General features: G+C 36.9%; 1 protein-coding gene across 3 annotated transcripts in view; it reads left to right on the top strand.

The window, feature by feature from the left end:
- LYST (lysosomal trafficking regulator) overlaps nt 1-23,653 on the top strand; it is a 77,387-nt gene that overhangs the window by 20,468 nt on the left and 33,266 nt on the right. For all 3 annotated transcript variants that reach the window (XM_059841646.1, XM_059841643.1, XM_059841644.1), the window contains exons 6-22: nt 928-1,960; nt 2,874-3,035; nt 3,642-3,798; nt 6,161-6,387; nt 7,101-7,167; nt 7,964-8,073; nt 9,102-9,525; nt 10,585-10,729; nt 11,493-11,666; nt 13,058-13,218; nt 14,625-14,815; nt 16,350-16,595; nt 18,154-18,327; nt 18,589-18,738; nt 19,374-19,511; nt 21,222-21,420; nt 22,622-22,753. In XM_059841646.1, coding sequence (XP_059697629.1) covers nt 928-1,960; nt 2,874-3,035; nt 3,642-3,798; nt 6,161-6,387; nt 7,101-7,167; nt 7,964-8,073; nt 9,102-9,525; nt 10,585-10,729; nt 11,493-11,666; nt 13,058-13,218; nt 14,625-14,815; nt 16,350-16,595; nt 18,154-18,327; nt 18,589-18,738; nt 19,374-19,511; nt 21,222-21,420; nt 22,622-22,753 — 3,890 coding nt within the window. The remainder of the gene's footprint in view (nt 1-927; nt 1,961-2,873; nt 3,036-3,641; nt 3,799-6,160; nt 6,388-7,100; nt 7,168-7,963; nt 8,074-9,101; nt 9,526-10,584; nt 10,730-11,492; nt 11,667-13,057; nt 13,219-14,624; nt 14,816-16,349; nt 16,596-18,153; nt 18,328-18,588; nt 18,739-19,373; nt 19,512-21,221; nt 21,421-22,621; nt 22,754-23,653) is intronic.

The raw sequence follows: 23,653 nt of genomic DNA, 5'->3' as shown, positions 1-23,653 counted from the left end.
GTCCTGAAGTCAATTTAGTGGTTTATCCAAGACAAAAAGCAGACTAGTACTCCAGTTTATGTAAAGGGATTATCTAATATTGTTTTAACTTCTAACCTAAACAGTATCAGAAGCTATTAATTTTTGAAAGTGTACTTAATGGCAAAAAGGCAAGAGAAATAAAGCTTAGATGAAGAGAAGTTTAAAATGTCCTTTTTTTTTGGCTTAAAGGTGGGAATAAATAAGTAAATGATCCATTTGATTCTAGAGTAACTTGATTAGAGTAAATCTGATCCTATGGGAAGGAGATGGGAGGTAAGTAAGGTAGATATCTACAAGCAAACATAGTATGCTAAAAAACTTACAGATCCTTACCCTAAACTTTGTATGAACTTAATATAATACTTGGAGAGTAGAAGAAGGGAAAAATGGACTTGGGAGCAAATATATGGAAAGTTTTTTTGATATTGGACATGCTGGCATAACAATTGCACAGAAACTTATGTTTGAAAGGTATTACAGAATTTGTCTGACATTCATCATTCATGCAACTAGTAGACAGCTAGGGACATGTGAAGTTTATTTGAGAAAGAATCACTGCTTTCTGGTGAAATCACCAAACAGAGAAATAGCTTCAATTGCTAATAAAAATTTTGGGCAAGGCAATACCACTAAAGAGTAAATGTCATAAATAAAGTTAATTTAAGCCACCTTTAGTGTTTTGAACATTATATATTTTTGTGGTCTGCATTTTAGAGGGAGATTTCCTACATTATATCTCACAAAAATTGAATTTTCCACTACCAGCTGGACAATGATGAGTTAGGATCCTAGAGTGCTGCAGACAAGTTCCTCTTCTCTTTAATTTACAGTAATTTATAGCAATTGCTGACTTACATGAGTTTTTGTCTGATTTATAAGGTAACTTTCTTATACTTTCTTTTGCAGAGTAATTAGAGACTTGTTTCTGAGTTGTAATGGAGTGAATCAAATGATTGAGTTAAATTACTTAGATACATTAAGAAGCCATTCTTTGAAGGTGTTAGAGACCTTGATACTCTGCCTTGATGATCAGCAGGAAGACCAAGCAACACCAGAACTGGAAGTCCTGAACAGTGAACAAAAGGAATCGGTGTCTGACTTGCCCACTTCTCTTTGTAGCCAGCAGGCTGTTACAGAAGTTCCTCAAAGCCTGAGCAAGTTTTATGCTGGCTTGAAAGAGGCTTACCCAAAAAAGAAAAAGTTTTTCAGCCAAGATATTCACGTCAACACAATAAACTTGTTCCTCTGTGTTGCTTTTTTATGTATAAGCAAAGAAGCAGATGGTGATCTGGATTCAGCTAATGAATGTGAAGATACGTCAGGATATGATAGCACAGCTAGTGAGCCATTAGGCCACAAATTACCATATCTGTCCCTGGAGAGCCTTACTTTGCCCTCTCTGGAACATATTCATAGGGCTGCAGATATTTGGTCCATGTGTCGTTGCATCTATTTGTATAGTTCAGTTTTCCAGAGGCAGTTCCACAGACTTGGAGGCTTTGAAGCATGCCAGAGATTACTAATCCTGATAATTCAGAAACTTGCAAAAAATAAGGAAAAGGAGCAAGAAAAGAGGGAGAGAGTATTGAGTGAAAGCAGCAGAAGTTCACATGGGAGTCCTCGAACTGAGCTTCTCAGCAAGGATGACTCTGTTCAGCTGGCTAAAAGCAGAGAGGTGACACAATTGGAGCTTGATAGTTCTGGCAGTCCTGCTGGTGCTGAGCAGCTGGTGCCTGACTCTGGCTCCTGTGACAGCCCTGTGAGTATGGAACACACTTTGGTTACTTCAGTTGCCAGTCTTGAAGGAATAAGGACTTCTGCAAGAGAAGAGACTGAGTGGGCACTCCAGGGTATCAGACTTCTAGAAGCTCTGCTGACCATCTGCCTGCACAGTGCAAGCACCATGCAGCAGAAGACAGAAGTGGAGATGTTTCACCAGGTACTGTGCAAATTTCTCTAGCTTCCTTTGCTCTTATTTGTTTTATATTATTTTAACAGTAATTTAGTCAAAAGTTATTCTAGGGAGGTAAAAACTTTATGCAGTTTTTATTGTACTGTATTTTGTATAGCACTGAAAGTGTACAGCTAAATAATGAGCTTAGTCAGAGTAGTGGTGTGCTTGAGTAGTACTCTTTTCAGAAAGTATTCAGTGGAGAATGTGTGTGAAAGGGATGCTGCAGGAAAGCTGTGTAGGCAAGATGTGACCATTATACCTAGTGTAGTGATTCATGTTTTTTGAGGATGGTTCTGAGCAGAGCATGGTGCAGGACAACTGAAAGGCACAGATACTGAAAGGACACCTGAAAAAATTATTTGTTAAGCCTTAGAGGTGGAATAATTCAGTATTCCACAAGAAGTTGTTAATTCACAGAAGGCATCTTCACTTTTCTTTAATGTTTTAATGACTATCTTGAATTTTACTGGGCAATTTATTGCAAAGCAGGAGGCATTAAGTGCAGGAAAGAATTGGAAACTGGAGTTCTGTCTTGAACATTCACTGTTTCTGTGATCTTGGACATGTCACACTCTGTCATGTAATGCGGTGTGGTTTGAATGCACAGCATACCTGAAACTGTTTCAATGATGTTTATTTTTGAAACAGCACTTTCACCTGCAAATTTTAGATAGCAGCATTTTGTCAGATTTTTTTTCAGTGTGCAGGTTCCAATGAAATCTGTCATGACATAGAGGATGAATCTTTATTATTTCAAGAGACTGGATGAAATCTGGTGGTTTTAGATGAGAAGTCAGATTAAGTGGAAGGAGAAACTCTTAAATGAAAGAGCTAGACTATTTCTGTTAGCTTAAAATAGTAACACAAATCAAAATGTTTTTCTCCCCCAAAAACACAGAATACCTGTGTGGATGATATCTTACTTGAAATAAGAGAGCAGCTTGCTCAGTCAAAAGTGATAGAAACTGACTTGGCAAAGCCTCTGTTCGATTCGCTGCTTCGTGTTGCGTTGGGCACTTTTTCTGCTGATCTGGATCATTCTGAAGAAAAAGTTGAAAAGGTATGAAACACCAGCTAAACAGTCTCATTCTGAATAATGCAAGATTTTTTCAGATTTGTTCTCTGCGTCTTTTTAAACCTGATAGGAAATGCTTAGATGTGTTTTGATTATTGTGACAGTTGAAAATGAAATCTCTGCTTCTCATACCAATGTGGAATGCTGTTAATTACTGCTCAGAAATGAGTCATGCTTTTTCATCTCACAACAGCGTGATGAACTCTTAAAGGAAGGGCTTCAAATGGGAATGCTGAGTGACCTTAGTGGTGTAGACATCTTGACCTTAGTGGCTGTAGACATCTTCACCTTTGTGTGAATGTCAAGGTGCATGCTGATGGGGATAGTGATTTAGAAACAGTTTTAATGCTGCTTCCTAAAACTTTGATCAGGTAGTTAGTAAGAAAAATCCCTCTTTGCAGATTCAGTTTTTTACAAAAGAATGAAGTATTTTTAACATATTGCAGGTTTCTTGGAAGTGTGTGATTAATTTGTTTCTTTCCCCAGTGGGCTTGGAGAAAATAGGCATTTGGATGCGTCTAAATTATTTGCTTTTCTGATCCAAAGATATTTTTTCTGACCAGTGACAGTCTATTTGGTTGTATTGGACAGACCCATTACACTGAGAAGGAGCCTGTGTCACAACCTGGAGAAATTTCTGAAGAAACTGAAGAATCACAATGCTGTGGTCTTAAACTTTTTGCTGAAGAGGAAGGATATGAAGCAGATAGTGAAAGTAATCCTGATGATAGTGAAACCAAGAATGATGGTAAGTGAAAACTTTCTAAATATACAAAGCTATCTTTATGATATAGCAAAGCTTGTTTGTTTTTTGAGATGTACCAAAACAGTTCAAGCACCCTTAATAGATAGATAGAAATAATTAACTTTATTTACTGCTAGTAGGATGAAGTTACAAATGAAGAGATGATAAATATTCTTACTGAGTGTTACAGAAATTGTTCTGTCTTGGTTGTTTTGGTATATGTGACTCTTGCTCTAAACTCATGTTGCTCAAGTGTGTTATTGGCATCTAGAAACTCCAGAGATATCCATCAGTAGTTTTTTTGAAAATCAGTGCTCAAGTTTGTTTGGTTTTTTTTTTTTTTTTTTTGGATGGTAACTATCTGGTGAAAATTAAATAGTTTAATTATGTTATAGAATACTAGATTGAAAGGGACCCCAAGGATCATCTGGTCCAACCTTCTTTCACAAAAGCACAATCTAGACAAGGTAGCCTGGCACCTTGTCCATCTGAATCTAAAGTACCCAAGGTACCACTTCTATGGGGAGATTTATTCCAATGTCTGATTTCTCATTAGGGAAAACTTTCCTGTTGTGTCTATATGGAATTTCCCCAGAAGTAACATGTACCTTTTACCCTTTGTTTTTTGTCTATGTGACTTCTTGTAAAAAAGGAGTCTACTTTCTTTGTAGACAGCTTCTAAATGGTGGTAAGCTGCCTTTTCTCAAGACTGAGCAAGCCCAGTTCTCTCAACTTTTCCTTCTGTCTTTTTTATGTAGTGGGGACAAAACCAAACACAGCATTCCAGGTGTGGCCTGACAAGCACTGAATAGAGTGGGATAAAGGTTTTTTTATCCCTGTTGATGATGTCCTTGTTGATGCAGCCCAGCATCCCACTGGCTTTCCTTGCCACAGCAGCACATGTTCACTCATGCTGAGCTTGCTGTCCACTGGACCCCAGCTCTCCAGCCAGGCAGATCCCAGTCTGTGCTGCACTCCTGGATTCTATTTTCCCACGCGAACATTACATTTTTCCTTGTTGAACTTCATAAAGCTCCTGTTAGTCCACTTTAACAGCCTATCCAGGTCTTCCTGCAGGGTGGCTCTCCCTTCCCAGTGCCCATTTCCCCACTCAGTTTGGTATCATTGGCAAACTCCATCAGGGTGGATCGATTCCATCACCAGATCACTCCTGAATAGATATTGAACACCATTGGGCCCAATGTCAATCCCTGGGGACCCCACTTGTGACAGTGTCCAGTTTAGAAAGGATTTACCCCCCTCTGGGTGCACCTAGGCAGTCAGTGCCCACCCACTGCATAGACCCCTTGCCTCCACCCTAATGCATCAGTTTATCTGGGAGTCTGTGGGAAACTTTGGAAAGCCTTGGAGAAATCCAGTTAGACATCACTGCTCATTCCATATCAACCCAGCAGGTTTCTGGCTTGTGGAAGGCAATCAAGTTTGTCAAGCACTATTTGGCTTTTCCCAATCACATGCTTCATTTGACTTGATAGCCCCCTTGTTATACAACACATCTCATTATGCTAAACAATTGATGTGCACATATCTTGCTGTATTCTGTTTGTGTAATTAATTTTAAACATGAATTTGCTTTAATTTTTTTCCTTTGTGCTGAGCACACCTGGGTGCCTGTGTTCTGGTATGAGATCAGCATGAACAGCAACAGCCTTTAATAGAACTGCATCAAACTGCTGCTGTTTACCTGCATGACTAGGCTTTATCAATAGATTTACAATATTTTTAAAATATTTCTGAATTAAAAAGTTAATCTGAAAAACTTCCATGATACATTATTTAAAATTATTTGGTCTAGACACATATTACATGCGAATATATTTTAAAGTCTCTCCAAAATGTAACAGGGAGGCTTACATGTTTGGGTTTTTTCTTTGATTATCATGCATTATAATTCTGTCATGGGCATTTTCAGAGTTAAATATTGCTTCATCCAGTCTTTTAACATGAAATTATTTAAATTTATCTCCTTTCTTGGTAGGTTCAAAGTCTGTGTAGAAGCTTGGACCTCTGTTACAATGATTTTACTGTTGCGTTTCATGAACTGCTTATTTTGCCATTTCTGTATGTGTCCAATTCCCAGGAAATGAAGACAGATAGTTCAGAGCATGTAATGGGAGAAACTGCATCCTTACCCTTCTGTGTTGGCAGGAAAATAGAAATATCTGAAGTGGACTATAAAGCTATGATAATCTCTGAAAATTGCTTATAACCTAGTGACTATTTTTGGATTTTTGGTTTCTACCTGTGAGAAGGTTGGAGATATGTCCTTGGATGTTCTGCTTAAATCATGCAAACTGTATTCAGCTGAGTAAGTTTCAGTAAAATGCATGTGGTTTCTTTTTAGGAGCAGACACAAAGGCGGAACCAGGATGTACTGGTGCTTCAGGTTATTTTAATGGCCTGGCTGAAAACATCAATCAAGGAGAATTAATGTATCCTGAAATTTGCATGTTAGAATTAAACTTGCTCTCAGCTGGTAATGCAAGTTTAGATGTGCTTGCTCATGTATTTCAAAGCTGCCTGAATATCATCAATCAGAAGGAGAGAAATGCCACTGTCCTTATAGAACAGGTAAAGATATTATTAACAGAGGAAGCAGTTTAGCAGTTGTATATATTTAATTTTATCATACCTAATAGAGTGGTCTGGAATATTCTCACTTTTTATGGGATTTTAGAAGATGTGAAACTTGTCAACTGCATTGCATTTAAGTTCCAGGAGCTAAGTAATTTATTGAAGGGTATCTGTCCTGCAAACCTTTTGAGTTTTGCAGGTGTCTTTCTTTTATCAAGACTGTTCAACCCCAACAGGTGGATTTGATGATTGTTAAGGGCTTTAAGGAAAAAAGGGCAGATATCTGCTTGTATGTATGTGTATGACAGCATTCTAAACTTTTTATTGAATATGTACTTTTAGAAACTGTGAATCATGTACCTAAAAAATATTCCATGCTTTTTTTTCTTCATAACTTTGTATTAGAAGTTAGTTGTGCAAATGGTCATGCCCTCATGATCCTTTGGAGTTTTTTAGTTGCCTTTTTTAACAACTAAATTGAGTATCCTTCCTGCAAAAGGTAATGATTTGAAATTCAAAGTCTCTCTTCTGCAACTGAACTGTACAGAACACAAAAGATTGTTCATTGCCAAATATAAAAACAGTCCATAATTTTAAATAATCGAAATTATCATTAAAATTGATAGCAGGCAGGAATTGATTAGAAGAACTTAGTTCTTTGAGCTGGGGGATATTCTTCAGATATTCATTTTACCTATTCTTTTGTACAGGGAGCTGTTAAACATCTTTTGGGAGGATTTCTGAATATATTGACACAAACAGAATCTAGTTTTCATGGTGAGTTAAAGGTCCAAGTAACTTAAATATTGGTTTTTAAAATCTAATGTATACACAGTCAAACAGTGCAAAATTGGCAAAGGAAATTCATTGGTGTGTGAATTTATACAGCTGCTTTTTTAACTTGCAAGAAAGTTTAGTGTAAATATAGGGTTATTTCTGAGTTAGTGGAACAAAGAAATACTGGCAGATGTGAAAATGACAATTGAAACCATAACCACTAGTGTGACAGCGTTAAACACTGCTGGGAAAAAATAGCAGCTGATGAATTCTCATTCCATCACAATGTAAGTCTATATTTCCAATTTCTTTGTAACCCAGATCTTGATGATGCCTTGAGTTTTATTTCTAACTGGAGAGCAGCTAGCTAATCCAAGAATGTGGAAGCAGAGGAAATGTTTGCCCTAAGGCAGCTTCATGTAATGAGGGTGCTTCACAACAGAAGGTGATGTAAACCCATCCCAGGACTTGGATCCACGGAGGCTTTGTGGGGAAAGCCTTTGCCAGGCAGACACTTGGTTCTCAGACTTCCACTCCATTTTGCAAACCTGGGGCAAAATTTAGCATAGCACTAATTGATTCAATGAAATTTTGAATGGTAGGAAGTGAATTATCAGGAAGTACTGTTGGATCTCTTTAGAATTCATCTTGTAATTGTTATTGATTCCTTAATTTGAAATGGTTTTGAAAAACACTTCAAATTCCAAATTCATCTTTCCTCATAATACTACAGAATATGAATTTTTAAAGCTTAAAAAAATCCATTTAAACAATATTATTGTCTCCTTATTTTTAGCATGTCAGATGGTGCTGGTAGATCTGCTAGTTTCCTTGATGAGTTCACAGACTTGTTCAGAAGAGCTAACTCTTCTTCTGAGGATATTTTTGGAGAAGACTCCTTGTACGGTATGTATGGAGTAGCACATAGCAAAATTCAGAGGTCTAATGAGAAAAATGGAGCAAAAAGAAAGTCCTTTTGTGTCCAAGAATTTGAGGGAATAAGGAGATGCACAGCAATGTTTGAATGGATTGGAGCAAATAAAATTTGTTTGTAGAAATAGTTCCTTCTCAAAACTGGAAAAGGTAAGAGAAAATGAGAAGGGCTTTGAAGGGCGTGTTGGTCCTGGGAACTCTCTTCAGCACAAGAAACCAAGAATCCTCTCAGGGAGACTGATTTTGTGGTTATGGATGACAGAACATAATACTGAAAAATTAGAAGCGGTTCCTTTAAAGTTACAAGGCATCTCACTATTTTGAGAATGCTTTAGCAGCAGGAATTAGTTTCAAAAGTGTCCTAAGTTGGTTGGTGTGATGCTGGAATCTACTGCTTGTGTGGGATATAGTGCTGAAATAACTCTGTTGGTTTCTGTGAGAGTCTATAAAAAAATACAGGTGGAAGAAAAGAAAAAATAATTACTGCACAGTGTGAAATAATTCCAAACCAAACAAAAGAGTCACAAGTCAAATTTTCAATGGTAGCATGTCATTATCAGCCAAATAACAAGAGAAACTTTTTGGCTTAAGGACTCAGCTAGTTTTGTTACTGGTTATGCCATAACAAAGTCATGGCCTGTGTGTGCTTTCTTAACCAGCCTCCAAACACAGGGTAAAAGGTGATGTCTTTTTATGCACATAACAGAAGTGAGATAAGATTGTGCAATGCCCACCTGCTGCTTTTCAGCTGATTCCTAAGCAGGCTAACTTGGAGTCTGATCTGCCCAGACTAAGTCCCCAAAGCTTTGTTGGCCCACAGTCTGTTGCTACCTGATGCTTTGCCAATGTGTGTAGGTTTGGATATACAAACTCACTTCTCTTGGAAAAACATGACTCCAAGTTTAAATGAGGAGTAGGCTTCTATTTAGTTGCATGATACTTGACTACATGGTGTAAACAGTCTATTTTTTCTTCTCATTTATTTGTTTTATTTCTTCTAGGAGGTACTACTCAAGGGTGTGTTGAAGATTGTAGACACTAATATTTATATAAATCCATTACAATACCTTGCCTTTCCTTTGCTGAATGGCACAAATTTGAGTAGCAATTCCTCACAAAAATGTGCTGGCATTTCCAACAATAAAAATGCTGGACTACCAAAAAGAGCAAAATTGTCACAGAGTAAGAAAGAGGCAGATGGTGAAAACTTAAGTCACCAGCTACTTTCTTCTTGGCATGTAGCCCCAATTCACTTGCCTTTAGTTGGGCAAAATTGTTGGCCACACATGTCTGATGGCTTCAGTGTCTCACTGTGGTTTCGTCTGGAATATGCTCATGAAGCAGAAAATTCAACAGAAAAGGGAAAAAAAGTCAAGAGGAGAAGCAAACTCATAGCTGTAAGAGAGAACAGTTTTGACAGCACAGGTGAGGATATAATCTATTTTTTTATTTAGGTAGCACTGAAGGATTCTGGTTACAAATATTCCAATCTATGTACTGTATACAAAAGTTTGAAATTTTATGATTGATATTGAACAGCAGTGGTAGTATTTCTGATTTATTTTTTTATGACTACTGTACTATATACTTAGAGATAAAACATTTCCAACCCTAGTTCTTAAATTAGAATAATGTCTGCTTCCTTAGAAATTCCTTAGAAATACTCTCATTGAATTTGCAACTTCAGTAGCATTTATGCTACTTCATGTTATGGTGAAAATAATAAATGCTGCAGCTGTAGTTATAGAAAGCAACTGCTCAAGTTTATTTGATTTCGTGTATTGATGATCAAGCCTCAGGCTGACTCAGTATAACTCCTCTTAACTTTCCTTGTGCGTGCACCGTGTAAATACCAACAGATGTAAAATAATTTCCGTTTATACTTTTGTAGGGACTCAACTGCTCTAAGCAGAATCTCTTGGATTATAATTTTTAAAGGGAAAATTCCTTGTTTAAAATGTGTCCCATTCACAACACTTGGAATACCTTGACTCTTTTTTCCTTCTTTAAATAGAAGGAGGGAAAACCCAGCCCTGAACCTTGAAAATCACTAGAGTTGCTTTTGTTAGGTCTGTGCTTTTGCTTGGTAAAATAAGAATACTGATCATGCTTAAAGGGTAGGATGATTTGTGAAGAAAAATCTGAAGATTTCTAGGTGCACACTGATAGTTCAACATAGGAATGTAATAGGATATGTCAAAAGCATCATTGTTGGAGTGTATTCAGCTCAGTGAATTTATATATTACAAACAGAAACGTACAAAGTGCTGAGTTAGTGTGAAGTTCCTCTATTTCTGTTTGAGACCTAGTTTTCTAGGGAGACTCATGCTTATTAGTCAACCCACTTAAGAAAACCAAACCACCTCAACCAAACAAAACCCAATTCTATGCAGTACCTGAATGGTTTCTTTTCACACTTGGTACATACTGTGAAAGGCATTGTTGTTGTATTATATTGTAATTGCAACATGTTTATATTTCTAGAAGAAACAAAGTCTAGAGGAATGGAATGTGTAAGCCTGGGAGACAAACTTGTTGAAGATGGCTGCATTCACATAATTTCACTGGGTTCCAAAGCTCTGATGATCCAAGTTTGGGCAGACTTGAACACCGGAGCATTCATTTTTCGGTATGGTGCATTAGTCCAGAAGCTGTCCTGTGGACATATTGTATTGTTACCTGTAGTAGCAACTTGCAGAGAATACTGATGGAGAGTAGAGAACTAATTTCTATAGTAGAGACATCTTGCACACATCAAGTGTGTTGGATACAGAGCTATAGGTTTATCAGCTTCAACTGTTAAGCTCTGGTCTTGCATGTTTCATGTAGTCATTTATAAATAACTGCCCACAAAGTAGCAATTGAAGTTCTAATGAAATGACACAATAAATGTGAGAAGATGGAAAAGATTTTTGCAGCTGTAGGTTTTCACACCTCAGCTGTGAAAATTATTGCTATGCAATACTTACTGGGACAGGCTTGGTTTTAATCTTCTGAGCACATTTTAGCACTAATTTAGTTCTCGTAAATAATCCTTAAGTATTCTTGAAATGTGTCTAGAACTACCATTTTAGAACACTTTATTTCCATGTTCAAAGCACCTGCATTTTTTCAGTAAATTGAATTCAACTTTTCTCTAAAATAGAGATATTTTTATCTTAAATGTAAGCAAGATTATGCAGATAAGTTAAATAACAAAGGTGAAAGTTTTGTGATGATTTCCCTACCTTATGTTGACTACTCTAAAAATAGATCTGTGATCAAAAAACTTATCTATCAAAGTTAAGGAACACAATCTCAAGTTAACTGAGGCCCGAATGTGCAGATTTGGGGCTTAAAATGGAAATATGAAAACACACACCCTCATTGTTTCTTTTTTGTTGTTTACATAGTATGTGCATGGATCCAAATGACGAGATGAAAGCTGGTCTGCTGGCACAGGCTGAATCTCCAGGGAATGTTTTCCTTGTGGGCAGGTGGCAGCATTTGGCATTAAAATACCTGCAGAAGCCAGAAGGCAAGAAAAATTTCCATGGAAAGCTGTTGCTCTGGGTTTCTGGTCAGAGGTAAAGAACACATTAGTTGTACCTAGATATTTATTTTCTTTTACAGATATTTTCTGTTAAGAACACATTGCATTATTTTGGTGCAAGCTGCAGTTAAGGTCGGGTAGTCTTGTAGGAGGATGGGAGAAGGGAGTATGTTACACTGGTAGGAGTTTTTTAGAGTATTAGAGATATCCAGAATATTCATGGATCACTTTGAGAATTGTCAGTTTATACCATGGACCAGTGCAGACATCAGTGTTTTTCTTCATCACAAATAAGTGAAAGAGGCAAGTACTACAAGATTGTGAGTAAGATCCAAAATAAGCTATGGCATAAAGTTAGCAGTAGGCATAATGTATCTGGTTGAATCCAAATTGAGGAGGTGTAGGTCAGGCAATACTGCTGGAAGTAGGAGAAAAGGAAGTCACTTTGTTCCACTGAGAAAAATGAATAGGGAAGAAGATTAAAAAAAACACTTCAGACAAAAACTGATAGTGAGAAGTACTACTTCCACTGCAAAGTTGAGGTCCCTGCTCCTAAATGAGGTACCTGATGCTAGGTTGAGTGGGCCTGTGCCTGCATGAACTATTCACTGGTTAGAGAATTAGGAATTTATTAAATATCAGTCTTTACCCTTTCTTCCTAAAGTCCAATCTGCGAAGGCTATGTTAATTCTGGGCATGCTGGTATTCAATAAAGTCCCAATATGGAGATATAGGGGAAAGCTAAAAATACTACAGTGTTCTCCCCATGTGTAGTTGTTGAGACCTCTCTATATATAGATTTAGCTGCTAGTTTGATAATAGTTAGGCTCTTTCAGGAAGCTTTGAATGACCTTTACAGTCAAATCATTCTGTTTATGTAAAGGCACTTAAGTTAATTGGATGCTTTCTGAAAGTGTCAGGCTTACTGCCTGTGGCTGTGCAGCTCGCCAGTTCTGACAATGTTTCCTGGTCCAAGCAAATCCTCAGCATGGTGTTTTCCAGCCAATGGGAACCACAGTTTTCATGATGTGCATTAGCATGCTCAAAGGACTTTTGACTTGTTAGGAGTAGTAGAAATGATTGAAAAATTGTGGTATTTTAGAAGTGTGTAGAGTGTTACATACCATTTCCTCTTTGAGGTCAGAGGAAAGAAGGAAGGTATTTCAGAGCTAGGAAAACTTGATTTCATGCTAGCTGGGACTCTATTCATCTGTTCTGTGCAATATTGGAATTCATATATCTTATGTTACTGAGTTGTAAGGTGCCTGGATGTTGAAGAGGACTTCAGTAATTTATTGTTGATGACAGCATGGCTTCTCACCTACTGAATATTAAAATGAATTTTAAACCTCAGCTGAATATCTTAGATAGCAATTTTGATCAATTCTTAGTATTTCAACTTGTTTGTTTTATATGTATTTTTAGGCAATGTGAGATTAATTTAGATTTTGCACTACCAAGGAAAACAAGCTTATCATCTGACAGCAACAAAACATTTTGCATGATTGGCCATTGCACATCATCCCAAGAAGATCTGCTTCGATTGTCGGGTAGATGGGATCTTGGAAATCTGCTTCTATTTAATGGTACTTTTGTATGCTTTTTTCTTGAATAAGTGCCCATTTCCTCTTTCCTCTCCAAAATCAATGGCTTATTTTAATGTCTTTTTTAACATGCCAAGTTTTTACAGTAAAAACAACAATACACCCTTTAGCAGCATCATATATCAGGGAGAATGTAGGCAAATGTTTCAGTATTGGATACTTTCTAATGTATCCTTCTGCCCTATTTTCTTGCTTTCTGTTTAGTGCCATGATTGGCAAATTTCTTGGCATTTTCGAAAGATAATACCTTGGGGTAGGGGATAGAGAGAGAGTGACATTTGCTCTATAGTTTTTTTTTTTCTTAAAGCACTCAGTCTCTTACCTGGAAAATTGATTTCACTTACCTGCTACTAACCTGATAGCTTCAAATTGTATAAAGCATATTAAAAAGCTAACAAAATCTGAACCACTGAATGCTCTGAGTTAAGCAAGCTTATTTCTGGAACTTGTAGTGATTTAGAGAACTTGTAGGACTTTAGAGATTTCTTAGATGTATAATTCTCTTTCCTTGGGAAGTCTTATCTAGTACTTCTGGGTTTTTGCTTAATGCTGAAGGCTGGAACCCTGCTGCTTTGTCACCTGGCATTTCAGATGATGTGGCCCAGTCAGGACTGCTCCACAAGTGAGATCAGTTTGCCCAGGATGTGTGGTGCATGCAGGTCCTGTGTGTACAGATGTGCATTTGTGGGCCATAGGTGAGAAACTTGTCCTAAATGTAACCTGTAGAATCTACATGGTCTGGTTGCCACCTGCCTGCCACCTGCATAACTGTTGTATCCAGAGAGCCCTGGATTTGCTGCTGTACAGTTGTCATGCACCCACACCTCAGACCTGAGTCCTTCTGGATGCTTCTTCTGAGTTTGTGTTCTCAGATCACAGAAGATCCAAGATGTGCTGCCCAGAAAGGGGAGGAAGGTTCATTTGGTCTCTCTTCATACAGTTTTTTATTTTCCTTCTGTCAGTTGTAGAGAGCTGTTGTTACATCCTGCTCAGTCACTGCCCAAGTCTCCAAGACTATGCAGCATGTTGTTGCTATCTGTAATCTCACTATGATTTGAAAGCTTTGAGGAGGCTTGGATAGATGAATTTTTAAGTCTAAAGAGGAAAATTATTCAGAGATGTCAATCTTCAGTTCATGCAGGTAGTTTTCTTGACTTGGTTTCAGTTGCCTTTGCCACTGAATTAATCTGGCCTGTGATGGCCAGATCAGAGGTCACTGATCTACTGTAGCTAATAGCAATCATTAGGGCTGCACTGATTGTTTCATCATCAGAGCCTAAAAAATCCAGCTGGTGACGTTCTTTGTGAAGTCTCTGATCCTATTAGCCAATGTTTGAATTTTGCTTTATTGTATAGTAAAGAGTTAATAGTTATTTTCTGGATTTTAGGTGCAAATATTGGACCAGAGGAAGCATTTTACTTATACACGTGTGGCCCGGACTTCACATCTGTAATGCCTTGTAAATATGGCAAAACATTGACTGACTGCTCAAAGTACATAAGTAAAGAGATTCTACAATGTGAACAAATTAAGGAGCTCTTCATGACAAAAAAGGAAGTGGATGTTGGGCCTCTAATTGTAAGTTTCCACCTAAAAATGGTCCTTAATCTTTTAGAACTGATTAAGAAAGTGGGAATGTGTTTCCTGCTGTTTCCCAAAGTGCTTAATTTGATCAAAACAGACACGATCAAATCCTCTTCTCATTAAGGTCATTGTGGGGCTCTTCCTACTTATTTTAATGGGAGCTGACCTCCACACAGGGTGACCATTTCATCTTGCTTTAGGTTGGGTTCTGAAAGTTTCTAAATGTTCCAGCATCTATAAATAATTTAAATCATGCACATTAAATCAGAGTGGATAAACAGGTGCCTCCAAAAGCTTTAGGATGGATACATAGCTCTTCCCTCCTTTAGTGTAAAAGTAGCCAAGGAATGCTAAATTAACCTCTTAAGATTAAAACTGGGAGAAGAGGAGAAATGAGGATTTATGTGGCTTTAAGGAACCAAAAGAATTAATCCAAAGTCCTTGAAGGTTTTGGAGGAATTAAGTTTGCATCACATTTGGCTGAAAAGTCATTTTCCAGCTGGGAGATTCTGCTTTTCTCAACTTTCCTGCCTGAAACAGCCCTGCCAGATGCAGGTGTAAATATACTTATTGCTAGCAGAACAATAAAATAAAACGTGCTTATCAGTGAAGCCTACTATGCTCTGGCAATTCATACACTTGTAATTCTTGCTGTATGAATTGTTCCCACTAGAGGGATTTCTCTGATTTCATTTTGTAGCTGTAGGCAAAGGCTCATTCTGTCTGGATGTGATCCTTGTAGACAATGGTACTAAACTTTGGGTAGGTTAAGAAGAAATGAATTGGATCAGAGCTTAATAAATCAGTCATGCAACTTATAAGCTTATTTTGCCTGAAGGAACACCAGATAGGCAGAGGGAAGAACCATGTGCTCAAGTTATAAATCAGTCTTTACACTTTTGCATAGAGTGCAAGCTCCTTAAATGAAACTATTTCTCTGTTTTAAATAACCTTCCAATAAAGATAGTTTTACATTTCTGTGGAAAAAAGTTAGCTTCTTCCCATGGGAGCTTTGGTTTTGGTTTAAGTCTGTTTATTAATAAAACTTGGGTTGAGTTTGTCTTATGACAAAACTGATTAAAGAATAGAATTAAAAGAAAATGCTGGAGGAGACTTTAAAAACCATCAGTATTTTGATCTTGCCATTTTAGAAAAGGAAACTCTCTACTCAATAACTCTATATGCTCATTTTATTTTAAATTTGTGAGTAACTTTGTTTTTTATGCAAAACAGTTATGTAAGTCTTAAGGTGATGAGAGGGGGATCCTTGGTGAAATTTCTTAGTGTTTTCTTAATTTTCTGTGCTTTAGCTATTGCATGAGTTTGCTAAGATTTGGGAATCCTGCTGCATTTTAGTGTACATGCATCTGCATGCAACCTCAGTGCATGTTAGTGGTAAAGTAGAAATGAACAGCCAAAGTTGTTACTGCTTGCTGTTAGGTGACTTTTGTGTTTGGCTTTTTGGATCCTTGGGTGGGGGGGTTTGTGTTGAATTTCTAGAAAAAAAATTAAATTCCTTTCTTTTCAGGAGAGTCTTGCTGTTGTTTATACCACGAGCTGCCCTGGTCAGTACACCATATACGAGCCTGTCATTAGACTGAAAGGTCAGGTGAAAACTGTACCTTCTCAGAGACCTTTCAGTTTGAAAGAAGTTCAGAGCAATGTGTTGGACTCTCATCACCTAAAAGCACTTCAGCCAGTTGAATATAAAACTCTTCAGAGCATACTACATGAAATTGGAGGCACTGGTGCATTTGTTTTCCTCTTTGCTAGGGTAAGGGGCTGGAGGAGTAGGGTGTGTGTATGTGTTCTCCCATATAAAATGTTCCTTGTACCTTGTGTAGAAAATCACATTATTCTAGCTCCCTTGCTCTATTCTGCATGTGATGCTTTTCTGTTAAAGAAAACTTGTGGAAAATACCTGCAGCATAAGATGGCATCATGCAGGTTGTCTTAAACTGGAAATGTAATTATAATTCTGTTGTATTATGGTTTTATATTATTGCCAGTGTGTAAGATGGAGTTACATTATGATTTAGAAATGGAGCTTTTAAATATCAAAGGAGATTATCTTTAGGGGTGCTTTAGGAGTGATTATATTTTTTGTCTCTGATTTTGAGGCACCTAAATTCATTGCATATCTTTAACCACAGGATATTCACAATGCAAGTATTAATAAATATGAAACTACACGGTGTGCAAAGTTTTGTTTTTTTTTTTAGTGACTAGTGAGAGCTTTTTGGTGATAACTGTTCACCTGTCTTCAAAGGCTTATCCAAAGAAAAATTGCTATTTGAAAAATAGTAAAGCCTTAACTTACTGTTTAGCTCTGACCTGTACATAGAGAGGCTAATATTTGTGCTAGCAGTCTCGAAGTTAACTACAGTTAATTGAAAACACTACTGTAGGCCTAAGACTTACCTGATTTATATACCTCTGGTATTGCTCTCAAAGATATGGTGAGAGTAGAAACAAGTGCACATTAGATAATGGTTATAAAGACACTGGCTGTTGTAATTTCACCACTGGTAGTGAAATCTGAGGTGAAAATCCTAATCCATGTTATTTTATTATGTAAAATTATGCTGAGTATTTGCTATAGATCCTGCTGAAGACTGTTTGCATCAGTAAGGCAAGCAAATAATAGATCAGCTGTGAGACAATACAGGTCTTATATTACAGGTGTATAAAAGTGTAAGTGCAGCAGAATTAACAGGTGCATGTCAAGAGAGCCTACAGGACCTGAAATCTCATTAATGTGAGATTTCATTATTGTATTTTTTTGGTAAAAATACTAGTTGCTCTTGGACTTGAAGAATTTTAGAAAGCAAAGAGAGGGAAAGAATTCCTGGTTTTCATCTGTAAATTTACTGGTCTCTGTATGGATAAAATAAAACTTCAGTGTTAGACATTTACAGCTAGACTTAGTCCAGAACTTCAGGAACCTTTTTCTTATAGCTTAAACACTTTAAAAAAATACTTTTTTCAGGGTGAGCAGTTGATTCTTATTAGTGGCTCATGTATTTCACAACCTTGTGTCTTTGTAGTATGGCAAGAACCTTCTACTTAAAATTTATTTGGAACAGATTTTTTTCTCTGAAAGAAATTCTTGTAATGGGACTTGTATTTCCTTAGCAGATCATAATTTAGCACAGTAGAAATGATCAAGTATAATATCTGAAAGTACACACAGACAAAAGGAAGGCTATGTACATAATCTGAAATGCTTTAGAAGAGATTTAATCCATAAGTAGTTATTTAGGAGTGCAACAAAGCTTTTTTTCTAGATGTTTTCCACTTAAACTGTCTTACTAAATTTGCCTTTTCCTCAGGTAGTAGAGATTAGCAGCTGTGAAGACACTCAAGCTTTAGCACTACAGCTTATACTGTCTTTAACAAAATACAACCAGCAGAGAATACAGGAGATGGACAACTGTAATGGTTATTCTATGATTCGTCGGGTGTTGATCAAACCAAAATGCATTGTTGGATTTTGCATGCTGAAGGTAAAGTCCTGTTCTAAACCTGATATTTTGTTCAATAGTAGGACAAATCTAGAAACTTCTGAGATTTTAACTGTACATTTGATGCTGTTTTTACAAAGGCAGGACAGTGATTTGAAGCAAGATTAGTGTTGACCAGGAAGATATGTCTTGCCTATCAAGATTATGCTGTCTCTTTCAAGATTTTAATTTTTTTATAAATGGGCTAGAACAACTACTGCTATGTTTTGATACTCAAAAAAAAAATATTCCCCCCTCTTTAAGACTCTCCTTGAAGGATGCTGCAGTGATGAGATTCTCTATACAAACGAAAATGGGCAGTTCCAGCTTGACCCAGATTCTACTGCAGTTATTCAAGATGTCCAGTTGCTAGAAAAGCTGCTGCTTGACTGGAAGATATGGTCTAAAGCAAAGGTAAATACTTTCCTTTGGAAATACTTCAGGTCTAAAACTCAATATTTTAAAAAAATTAGGTATTATCATGTCTGAAATTAATCTCTCCAGTTACATGTTAGCAACTGGAGGAGTAGTTGTAGTTAGTTAATTGCTACAATTTTCTAAAATTAGTGTTCCTTTTTTTCCTTTGACTAGCTGTTTGTGATATCAGTCTCCTGTGATCAACAGTGCAGGTAGCCTTAGTGTATTAAATTCTGTAAATGTGCTGTATGCATATGACTTCTTAATTGAATTGATAAATTTTTTTGGAGAAACTAAGGAGGACCTGTTTTCTCTTGGAGTTAAACTGTTGAAAATAACTGTTCAGGGTTAATATAGGTTAGTAACTGTTCAGGGATAAAAATGTACAAAACTGATTTTAGGCAAGTAATTTTTTTTTGTCTCTTAATCATTAAAACATGCTGAATTTTGTATGAGCATGACTTCACTGATGAGTTTCTAACCTGTTCTGACCCGGCCACTTGTAATCATTTAGTCATTATCTTAGGCGTAAGACTAACTTGACTTAGTGTTTGGTTGGTTTTTTTTTTCCCCTCAGTATTTAGACCCAGAAATATATTTTTAAAGCTGCATTCCTGTTTTTTGTTTTTCAGCAAGGTGTTTGGGAAACCCTGTTAGCAGCTCTAGAAATTCTTATCAGAGCTAACCATCACCAACAGATGTTTAACATCAAACAGCTATTGAAAGCTCAAGTGGTCCATCACTTCCTGTTAACTTGTCAGGTCCTGCAGGTACTTCCACTCTTCAATCCTACTTTGTATGGGCAAATACTTGGTTTTTATTTGGGGAGGGTGGGGTAGAGGGACTAAATTCTGTAGCAAAAGTTGAGTAGAGTGTCCTCTGTGCTTCCAGGCTACTTCCATCCTCTACAGGTATTGTTGCTGTAAACTGGTTCAGTTCCCTACTTGGGTGCTCTATTTACTGCTGGGCAGGAGGGACAAGAGCTTGTGACCATCTGGTGTGATTTGGAAACCTAGGCTCTAGGTTGCTTGCACAGCCATACACCAGCAGGAGCTGAAGTGAACTGTCCCTTTTATACAGAAAGACCTGACATGTCTCTGGCTGGTTCTTGTCGTTGGGACTGAAAGGCAGAGACTGTGCAGGTATTGAAGCTGTCTGTGCTATATCTCATCAGACCTAATGGGGCAGCCTCACTGCTGTGCTCAGTCTGAGCACTCATCTCAAAATTTTGGTGCAGTAGTAGCTTCCTCCCTGGCATGGAAATAGCTATGCCGGAAAGGACTTCAGAGAAATGCTTCAGTCCTTTGATAGACACTTGTTAAGAACATGATTTTGAAATAGTTTCCTGTTTATAGTACATGTATCCATTTGTGAAAATAAGTGTTGTAATCACTGTTTCCTGTACTCTTATTTCTACCTTACATTCCTTTTTACTCTGAGTTTCTCACTTCAGCACATAAAATGGATTTATTGGGTTTTTTACTTCTTTTTATGATTTTTTTATAAAAATATTTTCTTCATTTTAGTGTCTGTAAAATTTTAGGTTCTTCATTTTTATGTGGTGTTCCCTGCTCTTGGAACTTGTTAGTGATATAGTTAACTTCTCAAATTGTATATTAATGCACATGCCTAGATACGGAATGTTTCATAATATTTCTCCTGTCATTTTGCATATTGGGAAAAAAGTTATTTTCTTGATTAAAAAGCCACTCACATTGGTCAATGATTGACAATTTTGTGGGGACTGATGGAATGAAGGTGAAATTATATAAGCCATTCTCATTGGAAAAACTTACTTAAATTAACTTCATTTAATCTTTTCTCATAGCAGTCTGTTAGGTTGCTTGGGTATCAGAAAAGGAGGTAAATTTAGAGAAGTTGGAAAGAAAGAAGATAATCACCATGCTCACCTTTTGGCAGGGATTCCTACAAGTTTCTTGAAGTTTTGTTCTAAAATCCATATTATTTTAATAATTTTTTTCAGGTAGCTGTTGTTGAACTATATAGAATACTTGATTAAGCTGAAATTATAAATATAATAAATTAATCTCAAATATTTATGTTCATAAAAATGGCTACTGAAGTGGAAATACAGATGACTGTGTGGTCCTGTTCAGAAATTTATTAATATATTTGAATTACTTTTATTGGCAGCTATTAATTTCTCTACAAATATGTAATCCAATGACAATAAACTATAATTTCAATGGTGATTCATGTTCTAAAGTTCCAGCATTTCTTGGCAGGGCAGTATAGTATGGAGAAGATGCTCATTTTCCTAAAAATCAACTTGCATAGCATATGTAATATTTGGTTCATGATGGACTGAGATGACATAGAGTAGCTCCTCTCATAATTGAAGAATACAGCTTTAGTAGCTGAGCTTCTCTTCTTGTCTGTTCTACTACAGCATGACAAAAAAAGACAGTGTCAACTTAAAATTGCAAGTGGTTTACAGTTGTACTACTCTTTCTTTCTAGGAGCATAAAGAGGGACACCTTGCATCCCTGCCTCAGGAGGTTTGCAGGTCATTTGTGAAAATAATTGAAGAAGTACTTGGTTCTCCCCCAGACCTGGAATTGCTGACATTGGTCTTCAATTTCCTCTTAGCAGTTCACCCTCCCACTAATACATATGTTTGTCACAACCCTACCAACTTCTACTTTTCTCTGCACATAGGTAAATATGCCACATATGATAAACAAGAAGATAAAAATCTAGGAATAAACTATACTTAAAAAAAAAAAACTTCCCTATATTTTAATGACTATATATTAAAAATTATTGAACTGTTGGAACTTAATACTGTAAGCTACTTTTACTTTTCTGAAACAGGTTACAGTTAGACTTTGTTTACTTGGAGAGCTTTCTTCTGTCTGTAGCCGTAGATAATTTTCTCTGGTGGTTATGCCTTTAACTTTCTTGAAGTTTGATGCTGCTAAATGGTATGCTTAAGTTTAGCTGCCTGTGTGGACATTTGTCTGTGGGCAAACTTAGAAAAAAACATCTAGCTTAATTGTAAAAGGACCAAATAGAGATTTTGGAAGAAGTTCCATTCTCCACTTGTACTTTCTTGCTTCCTGTAACTGAATTCCAAGAAAAATAAAGGACCCGTGGAGCATTTTCTGCAGTTGATAATTTGCACTGCAAGACATCATTGTCAGACACCATCAGTTCATTGCAGACAAGCTCCTGGCAGGGCTTGTGGGCTTTGAGGGGAGCCCTAGAACAACAGCTGCTGTAATATATCTGTACTGGATGATCATGTTGGCAAAATGATGGATGTGAGCTTTAAAAGCTATTTCTTTGTCATCTTAAAAATGTGAAACAATGTATAGTTTGTGCTTTAATATTAGCATTGTACAACCTAAGCTATAACTTGGGTAAACGTGGAAAGCATCATCCAAGTTGGAAATGTGTTCTCCTTTTGCAAATACCTGTGTACCTCAAGTTGTAGTGATCAGTTTCAAAGGCAGCACAGTTGTGTTTATCTGTATCTGTCCTAAACTACTGTAAAATTCTGAGTAAGGGGAGAATGCATGTTTTGATACTTGAAACCTTTTTAGGCTGTTTGAGAACAGCCAGCTGTTTTTGACATGACAGAAAGTCAGTTGTCACTACTTGTATGAATGCAAGGACTGTCTTTAAATGTAATTGCTTTAGTACATCATAATATTTTTATTGTTCTAAAGTAAATTTTGAACTCGTACTGCTAAACCAAAAAGTGCTTTTTCTCAGTTGTTTGGACTTGAGCCCTTCTCATTAGCCTCCAGTTATCAGCTCCAAATGTAACCACCACTCACTACTGTGAGTCTAATTTATCAGCAATGCAAACATAAAAAGCTTTTATGTAACTTTTCCCCTTATCTTTTCTTTTCAGATGGCAAAATTTTCCAGGAGAAAGTTGAATCACTTAGGTACCTGAGAAATTCCAGCAGTGGTGGGAAGTCAGTAGACAATTCAGCATTTGTGGTTACTTCTCCAACTGGATTTACAGCTTTACCACTGGAAGGTAAAACAATACTGGAAAAAGAAGGATGTTAAGACACAATCCTTTGGCAAATGACTAGAGTGCCCTAAAGTGTTACTTTCTCACAGATATTTCTTACAAATCTCCCCCTGTCCCTTGGAGCTTTATGCCTGAACAGCAGAGTAAGAAGGATGGAACAGAAGTGCTACCTAAATTGCTCTTCATTCTTAAGTTGAAACAAATTGCCAGGCTGATGGCTGAGGCAGTGAAATGCACCAGATAAGCAGAAGCATTTCATTTGTTTACCAGACCTGCTAGAGATGTATGAGAGTGCCCTGACCAGGCAGCTGCTGAAGTAGTCAGCCATGAGCAGCTATTTTATCTGGGCAGAGAGCACTAAGCTGATACTTTGCTTTTGTTGTGCATAATCCCTAACATCCACCCATATATTTCAGATCATGTGTGACTGGCTATGTTCTGGGTATCACAGTGTAATACCTTTTACAATTGATATCTTGTTGCTATTTTGTTTAGGAAAGGGAAATTGAGTCTTCAAGCACTACTTCAGTTGAAACATGTATGTTCACATGTTTTTAGTTTTTCAGTAAAGAAGTTGTATGAAGAACCTATCACAGTACTAAATTGTGTATGGAATCAGTCCTTTTCCCCATACAAAAAACGTATGAAAACTCCTTCTAAATAAGTACTTTTACTACTTTTTTAAAGTCAGTATTACCAAATTCTTGGTTTTGAACAGAGATTATTCATGTGTACCAGAGGAATACTCAACATAATTTTTGGTGAAAATGTTTGTGTGTTTGTGATTCTTAATTTGAATTTCCAAATTTATATAAATAAATATATAATTTGTATAATACTCTTATATTTAATCAGGGACTATAATAGTGATAGGATAAGGAGTAATGGGTACAAATTAAGAGG

The sequence above is a fragment of the Haemorhous mexicanus genome, chromosome 3 (genome assembly GCF_027477595.1).
Source record: "Haemorhous mexicanus isolate bHaeMex1 chromosome 3, bHaeMex1.pri, whole genome shotgun sequence".
Taxonomy (NCBI): domain Eukaryota; kingdom Metazoa; phylum Chordata; class Aves; order Passeriformes; family Fringillidae; genus Haemorhous; species Haemorhous mexicanus.
Note: the sequence above shows the minus strand (reverse complement) of the source record. Positions and strands in the feature narration are given on the sequence as shown.